The 8,535-nt window shown below is 43.0% G+C and overlaps 1 protein-coding gene and 2 long non-coding RNA genes across 3 annotated transcripts in view; 1 reads left to right on the forward strand and 2 right to left on the reverse strand.

Annotated features, from left to right (window-relative positions):
* Positions 1 to 1,841, reverse strand: part of HSD11B1 (hydroxysteroid 11-beta dehydrogenase 1) — a 17,257-nt gene extending 15,416 nt beyond the window's left edge. Inside the window, exons 1-2 of the mRNA XM_081865041.1 lie at positions 1,259 to 1,841; positions 449 to 579 (exon numbers count right to left, since the gene is read on the reverse strand). Coding sequence (XP_081721167.1) covers positions 449 to 579; positions 1,259 to 1,346 — 219 coding nt within the window. The 5' untranslated portion in view covers positions 1,347 to 1,841. The remainder of the gene's footprint in view (positions 1 to 448; positions 580 to 1,258) is intronic.
* LOC309343490 overlaps positions 1 to 2,892 on the forward strand; it is a 25,521-nt gene extending 22,629 nt beyond the window's left edge. Inside the window, exon 3 of the long non-coding RNA XR_014157304.1 lies at positions 2,394 to 2,892. This is a non-coding gene — a long non-coding RNA (uncharacterized lncRNA). The remainder of the gene's footprint in view (positions 1 to 2,393) is intronic.
* Positions 1 to 7,576, reverse strand: part of LOC309343483 — a 22,992-nt gene extending 15,416 nt beyond the window's left edge. Inside the window, exon 1 of the long non-coding RNA XR_014157296.1 lies at positions 7,367 to 7,576. This is a non-coding gene — a long non-coding RNA (uncharacterized lncRNA). The remainder of the gene's footprint in view (positions 1 to 7,366) is intronic.
* Positions 7,577 to 8,535: the final 959 nt, after the last annotated feature.

Consider the following 8,535-nt stretch of genomic DNA (forward strand, 5'->3'; position numbering starts at 1 on the left):
TTCTCCAAATTTTTATCTTTTCTTTCATAATTTTTGAATGCCCTTATATGTGGATCCCTTTTCCCATGAGTCACACTTCTGTAACGGCACCTACTGCCTCTCTCTTCTATTTTTATGAGCAAATGCATTGATATTCCTGTAAATTGATATTCCTGTAAATTGAGACATGCATTCACACTCTGCTGGTGGTAAAACTGCAAAACCTAAATTGCATCTGGAAATAAATAAATTTATATAAATCTGAATTTTAGTAAAGCATATGACTCTCCCTTCCTTCCTGTCAGGTTTGGCAATCTATCGTCACCCGTATGTTAATGTTTATCCCAATGCACATAAATATGAATTTTACATTCATGGGGTTACACATTATCTATCACCTGTGTGTGCAGGTGACTCTACAGAAGCATGCCCAGTAAAAGGCATGCATATATGAGTATATGACATTTACTTTCTGGAGCTTGGCTTCTGTTCGCGCAGTGATCAGTATGTGGGAGCCCATGCGTGCCAGGTGGTATGCCATCTGCTCACCAATTCCAGTGCTTGCCCCAGTAACAATCACACGCTTCCCTTTCAGCATTTCTGGAGAGCAAGATATAGGGACAGCCATTTATAAAGATCGCATTAAACACACCACCCAATCCTAAATCAGTCTCTAAAAGGGCAAGAAGCTCAAGAAGAGAAACAGCCATTTCTGCCTGCCGATCAGTTGCCCAGTCCAAACAATCTTCCAGTCTAATCTGCATTCTTCTCCCAAGAAACCAGCAGTCATAAGAATTGCTAACATTCCAAAAAGGATGCAGAATGCCAAGACAGCCATTTATTTTTGTTGTTGTTGTTATTTTACTCTAATTAAACATGAACATGCATTTCTTTTTCAAGCCACTTCATACGTTCAGCTTTCTTGAAGTTTTTGAAGCAATTGTACAATTAAGCAACTTTAAAGAAAGCCCAATCCTTTTCGAAATAGACAGAATATGAAAGGCTGTTGGAGAATCCAAATGGCAAGCCTCCTAACCACACCTGTTTGCAGGAAGAAGAAAAAAATAGCCCTGCCTGTTGCATGATGTATTTCAAAGGCTTGCCAAGCAAAGCCTTCTATTATCGGCAATGCAAGCAACGCCCAGACATGTTTCGTTTTAGGCTTGCACCAGTTCCTGTATAAAAACCATTCCAGTGTGACTCCTTTCTCTTTCTCCCCCTCCGTCTCCCCCCTGCTTCTATTTTAAAATGTCTTTACTTAAAAACAACAACAACTTACCCGGCTTAAAGTCTTCATTTCCCGAATAAAAAAAGAAGGCCAAGATCAGTCCTGCAAAAAGAACCAGAATCTTTTGCAGCAGACCCATCCCACTGCAGAGTCAGGAAATAATCAAGCATGAGAAGCAAGGAGGAGGAGTGAAAAAAAGCCCTGCAGAGCTGTTCCAGACAGAGGGAGCAATGTCTATGCTGCAAAAACCTGGTAGCATAGAGGCAGCAACTTGCCCAAATGTCCAACCTTCTGACAATTCAGGGTACTCGTGGCAACAGCTCCATCACAAGCCTCTAATTTACTGTTTGTCAAGAGTTGATAAACTTCGGCCTATGTGATCTTTGGATCCTGGCTGTCCCATTTCATATTTCCTGTCCCTACGGTTAAAATAGAGAAATTTGCACAACACCCTGAAAGAGGTGTGTCTTTGCTGAAAAGCATCAAGTTTCACTTCAGAGAAGATCCCAGGCTGCCTACTCCAGGTGGGCTATTTTTTTATAAAAAAAATCATTGTTTAACATCTGCCAGGCATAGACCCCACACACAGCACAAGGCTCAAGTGCAAGAAGCTTATGACTTCCACCCCAAAGAGCTTGCAGAGACTGAAGTGCAGAAGCAGAGGATGTTGTTGTTATAATATCAGGGATTCAGAGCAAATGGGTGGACATGACTAAGTTGCACATGTTTGGGAAGCTGAGCCAACAAACGTGTTGCTGTGAGTTTTCAGATCCTTTTTGGAACTCTTGACAGTCTCGCAGAGTTGTTATCAGTCTCCAAAGTACTTTTATGCCCATAATTAGTAGAATATTTCAAAACTTCATATTCATCATTGGCATTACGTGGTGCTGTTTATGCTTTCTGATACCACAGAGTAAGCCATTCTAAGATATGTTAATCCCCACTTTACAGTCGTGGGCCTCCAACTCTGAATGTGTTCTAATACAGATTTGTGAGCCAGATCCACCCTAATTGTACCATGGTGTTCATGTGACGCCCAGTGCCTGCGCAGCTATGGACCAGTCAAAGATTCAAGTTGCCAATGAACTCAGCACTGCATCCAATGCAATTGTGGTACCAATGACTGAACCATGTTAGGTTCACTAGCAGCACTGTGTTGTGTGCCATTTTGTTCTTCATACACTAGGTGCATGGCTTCCCCATGATGAAAATGAAGCAACTGGTGATACGGGCCCAGAACATACCACCCCATCTAGTCCACCCCCCTGCAATGCCGGAATCTTTTCGATCCCTGGTTTCTCCACCCACAAAGATCTGGGAACAACCTCTGTTGGAGACCCTGGAGTACCACTGTCAGACCAGTCAGCTATGGGGCAACTTTGTATGTTTATATGATTCTTCCAAGACATACTGGAACATACAAAAAACCCCTTGTGCTTCTCTCTCTTTCTTCCTAATCTTTTTCAAAGTCAGTGCCAAAAGTGACTAGCATGACCAGTATGACTAATGAAGGAGCTCTAGATGAAGATGAGGAGGCAGAGTTATGCAGAAAAGAGCCAGCCTGATTCTCAACATTTGGGGTTATTAAGGTAATAAAAGACAAATAGTTTCTCTCTCTCTCTCTCTCTCTCTCTCTCTCTCTCTCTCTCTCTCTCTCACACACACACACACACACACACACACACACCCCGTAGCTTATATGCTGCACAGTGCTTTTTTTCTAAGAAAATGTTTAGGGGCGCTGTCATTTTCCTACTTATATTGAAATACTGCCCCTCAATGAGGCCAAATTTAGATTCACAAAATGTTTAGGGGGATGCGTTCCCCTGTGTACCCCCAGAAAAAAGTCCTGGCTGTGTACATGTTGCTTATAAATGAACTGCTGCCATCCATGCCTATGGGAAAAGGAAAGCAAAGTAGACACTGTTCCAGCAAAGGGAGGTGGCAGAAGCAGGGGGTCCATATCAGACACTGGGTGGCCTCAGCCTTCCATGTCAGAGATCCTGTAAGGCAAGTGTGGGGGAGCTTCTTCAGCCCCTGTAACTTTCCAGGGGCCACATGCCAGTGTTGGGTAGAGCAATGGATACCAATTTACATTTATAGTGGTGGACCTACATTTTTGGAGCTCTGAAGCTTGAACTGTTATGGGGCCTCTTCGCAACCAGTAAGGGGGTCTGGGTAACCACTGTTACCTTCTTCAACCTTTACAACATCTGGGCTACTAACTCTTAAACTTTAGGATTGTTGAAATATATACAACAAATTTTATACACACACACACAACAAAAAATAAATCTGTTTGAGTTGTGTGACTCAAATTGGGTGTACTAGATCCAATTTTTAAAGGACGTTTAAGCCATTTTTTAATAAGAGAGAGAAATTAAATGTAAACTAAAAAGCCTCTAAGGTCTCTGTACACTAGGAATTAGTAATGACAATTCAGCTCTTATATAACAGGTGTCATCTTAAATTACCTACTGCTTAGATCTATTTCAGAGAATCTTCCTGGATAGTACAGAACAGTAGAGTACATCTCATTACGTGGCGTTCTGGGCATGATGCCATAGTACTTATAGACTAGGCATGACCCCAGTTGGGCTAAGAATCACCTAACAGGATCCTGAACATCTGTGTTTGGAGGAATAACACAAGATTAAAACCAATGTTCCACAGGAAACATTGTTGGCAGCAGTTTGATGATGTTGAAGTGTTCTAGTATAATGGGCATCTCTCCCACAGTCTATGCAGGCTCTGGAATCTTGACTGCTAGAATCAACTTAAAAAACAATTAGGAAAGGGGGAACTTAGCAATGTATCCTCTCACTCAAAAAATAATCCACTGAAAAGTTAACCCTGAAGTATCTGTTCTTGGTGCAAATCCCCAATGGCATAGCAGCCAAGTAGTAATAGAGTATCAGAGGGAGGGAGAGAGGCAAGGCACTGGTAACACTACCAAAAACAAAGCAAAGGATGCAAATTCCATTCAATCATTAGTTGCAAAGTTATTCTTATCTAGGGGGCTGCAGTGATGGTTATAGTTAATGAATACCTGCCAGTTTACTCTGTCTTGGGATCATCTCAATAGCAATAATTGCCAGCTCCTGGTAATAAAAGCCAACAAATTATGAGCCATGATATTATGAAACAAAAATTGCATGCAGAAGGTCCCGGTTTCAATCTTTGACGTCTACAGGTAGGACTGGGAATGCCCCCTGCCTGAAATGCTGAACCGCTGCCAGTAATGGATCAGGCTCATTATTAGCTTCCTATTTTTCTATCAAATGATGTAAGTTCCAGAAGTTCTGAAAAGTGACAAATTGTCAAAGGCTTTTTGAAAGTCAAATTACACAGTGCTTATTGGACCACCTCAATTCATAAGCTTGTTGACACTCTTGAAGAACTAGAAGATAAGCGAGACTGGGCTTACCTTTGCAGAAGAAGTGAAGCTTCAGGCAAGACTTGCTCTCTGCTAAACTCCATAATTTCATATTGAACACTGCTTTCCATCATTAGGAAGTGCGGTCAGGCTTGATTCATCATATAGTCAAGAGGTTACTTAGTGACTGAACTTCCACATGATTAGAGCTGCCATTCAGTCAACTTTTGAATAGCCATCACATGCTGAGCTGTATGATCCCACCTTGTTATACAGACCATGAATGGGACAAAAAAATAAAAATGAAAGTTGGTTTTCCCCTTCCACACCCCCACAGCAGTCAGTTCTGCAACTGTTATATTACACAGATTTTGCTTGCTGCAGTGTTTATTTCTCAACTTCCCATTGTTGGTGAGGAAAAGATTTTCCAAAAGAAGCAGCAGTAGCAGCAGCAGCAACCCCCTCCCCACTTCCTAATAGACATTTAAATAGAGCCGGATGTTTAAAAATGCTTATCACCTGCACATCCCGTTGTGCTAAACTGAACTCAGCACTCTGCGGAAGTGGGAGGCAATTGGTCTTACAAACACAGCCAACCTTTTGTGTGGCTTTTCAGTTATATAATGAGTCCTTGTTTTGCAGGGAAATTCTCAGCTTTCCTGTGACTCTCCTCCTTTTCTTGTTCTAACCTTGAGGTCACAGACTCAGACACTTGACCTACATGAGTGAATAAATGAGGAATTAACAGCTGTCATATCTAACACCTGTATGCTACACCAGTGGTGGGGAGCCCCAGCCCCTGCACACTGCAGAAACTAGCTCTTCTGTTACTTGGCCACATTTTTTAAAACTGCAAATTCAGGATGAATCTAATGAGTTTGTTCAAGTTCATAAATATAAAGTTCTGTCGTCTAATGAAAGAATGCCCAACTTTGACTCATACCCTGGCAGAGTTTGCAGGTACTGTGTGTGGTTCCCTCGTAGCTCAGTTTTGGATTTCAAGCATGGCTTTTAGTCAATAACTTTGACTTCCAAGTCAAATGAATACTAAATAACTCAGGACTCTTTCAGACAACCTATTCATAGAACAGCCCCCTTCTCCCCCCAAGACTGTGTTACAGAGCTGCCTAACTAGAGCATGAATGGTTGGGGATAGATCAGGACATACGGTGGTGAGAAGAGATTCTGCCCATCTTGAAGGCATTAAAGTTATGAAGCCATCAAAAGGATGGCAATTCTGCTCTGACAGACGTGCGTCTCTTTTAAACTGACCCTGGCCCAGTGAACTCAGCCTTTGGTATGGAACATGCCAATTTGCTGATGTTTAAATGTGTCATTCCTTTCTAAAGAGGCCATCGTAAAAACAAAATTAAGCTTTTGGCCACTTGCCTATACCACATATGGTAAGTCTGTGGCCTTCCAGGTGCTGTTGGATTCAACTTCAATCAACCCCAGCCAGCATGACCACCAGTAAGGAATGATGGGAGTTTTAGTTCGACAACATATCCAGGGCATCTGGTTCTCATACCCCTGATTTGACAGCAACCCTGTATTTTTTTTTAAGGCAACAGGAAAATGCTTAATAAATACTGCAGTGGAGTTAAAATGCTTTCCTCCACTGCCAGCCCACCCCACCCACCCACCCACGCTCAAAGTTGCTATGGAAACCTGTGAGTATCTAATGATTTGAATTCTAGATATGGTCCTGTCCACACCAAACGTGGAAAGCACTATCATGCTACTTTGAGCACTTATGGCCATCAAAGAATCCTGGGAATTAAAAGTTTGCTGAGAGGTGTTGGGAAACACCGGGATTGATTAATAAATCACTCTGAGAATTGTGAGGGAATAGGGGTCTTCCAGGATCCAGTTCCCAGGATTCCTTTGGAGGAGCCATGAATATTTAAAGTGATATTATACTGCTTTTTAAGAAAACAGCGCAGAAGGGGCCATGAAACAGTAATTGGGGCCAATCCCTGGTAGACACCCGTTTGTATTTTCCAGGATTTTGCCTGTTGCCTTTTCCAATACAGTGTTACAGTAAAACACATCAAATGAAGACTCTGCCATCCCAGGATGAGTACTCCCATCACAGCCAAGAGCACACTTCCAAAACCTATTTCTTTTCCTGTATGTCATCTTACATATTATCTCTTTTTTATTATTGGCACCAAGCTGCACTGCACTGAATCATTCCTCTCCACTGCAAGTGCTTCTGTTTACATAAGGGATTAGCACGCCTCCTACTTGGCTGATCTCTCCTGATTTTGGCTTGATGAGCTCTTTCAAACATTCAGAGGAGGCTCATGGCCAAACCCTCTTGGGGCTGCACCATTTCAGAAGGTGAGCGGGGGAGATAATATGTTTCACTGGTCTCCTATGAAAACCCCACACATTGCATTGCAGCCAGTGGTAGCTTTGTGCTGGTAGAAGTGCTTCCACTAGCGCAAGGCCAGGCACCCCACTTTCATCAATATATAGGTAGCCCTCTATACCTTGGGTACCCAGATGGGAGACTACGACTCCCATCACCTGCAGCCAGCTTAGCCAGTATTTAGGAATGAAGGGGGTTGTCTGGGGGCCCAATGTCGAAGAACACGACTCTATACCATATACCATGCAGTTCTGGTGGGAATTCTAGGGAACCCTCAACCCTCTAGGGAAGATTTTCAAGGGGCTTGCATTGCATTGGAGGAATCAGCAAAGACTTGTGGAAAATTCAGTGTACCTTCTAGCACAGGAATTAAGAAGCTTTTTTCATCCCAAGGGCCATATTTCAGTACAGTGGTACCTCGGGTTACATACGCTTCAGGTTACATATGCTTCAGACTCCGCTAACCCAGAAATAGTGCTTCAAGTTAAGAACTTTGCTTCAGGATAAGAACAGAAATCGTGCTCCGGCAGCGCGGCAGCAGCAGGAAGCCCCATTAGCTAAAGTGGTGCTTCAGGTTGAGAACAGTTTCAGGTTAAGAACAGACCTCTGGAACAAATTAAGTACTTAACCTGAGGTACCACTGTATTGGACACCTTCCAGGAAGTATATGGAACTGGTGGGCAGGACCAGAAGCAGAGCAATGGATGCTACCATTGCCATGCAAAGTCAGAGGTTTCTACACACACACACACACACACACACACACACACACACATCATTGTCTCTGCTTCACAACCTCTACATCTGCTATTATCCTTGCTTTGTTTTCCCGACTCTGGAATGTGTCCTCTTGCTTAGAGACAAGATAGAGAAGTAAGAAGGGTGCAGGAGTGCATACAGAAACTAGGCTGTTGTACAAAGGTAAAAATTTATACCCATTGCTCCACCCAGGAATGGCATGTGGCCCCAAGAAAGTTGCTCAGAATGGAATGTGGCCCTCAGACTGAAAATGGTACCACACCCCTGGCACAGTTGTAGGAAACGGAAGGACACTTTTTACAAAGTCATTTGCACCTTCCTTATTTTACCCATTTTACAGCTGGGGAACTGAGGCAGAAAGATTCTATGGATTTCAGCATTTAAATGGCGTGGAAAGCATCCATGAAGGGTTTGAAGAGGTCTGTGTGTACAAGAATAAGTTTGATAGAGGCAAAGTGATTGCATGTAAAATGCTCATGTGGTACCTTAAGGGTCAACTGGTTCATCCTCCTGGATTCACTGGATCAAACCCTCCTACTACAGCAGCCCTGACAAGTAGCCATCACAGGGATATAGGATTATAGGAAGCTACCTGATAGTGGATCAGACCACTGAGCCATCTAACTCAGTATTGTCTACACTGACTATGAGCTGCTCTCCAGGATTTCAGGCAAGAGTCACTTCCAGCTACACCTGGGACTGAACCTGGAACTTCTACATGCAAAGCACTGAGCTAGGGCCCTCCCAGCCTCTACTTAAAGACAGCTAATGAAGGAAAAGTTCACTATATTCTGACACAGTCTGTTCTATTGGTGAACA

Source organism: Podarcis erhardii (assembly GCF_964252035.2).
Source record: "Podarcis erhardii genome assembly, chromosome: 6".
Classification (NCBI taxonomy): Eukaryota; Metazoa; Chordata; class Lepidosauria; order Squamata; family Lacertidae; genus Podarcis; species Podarcis erhardii.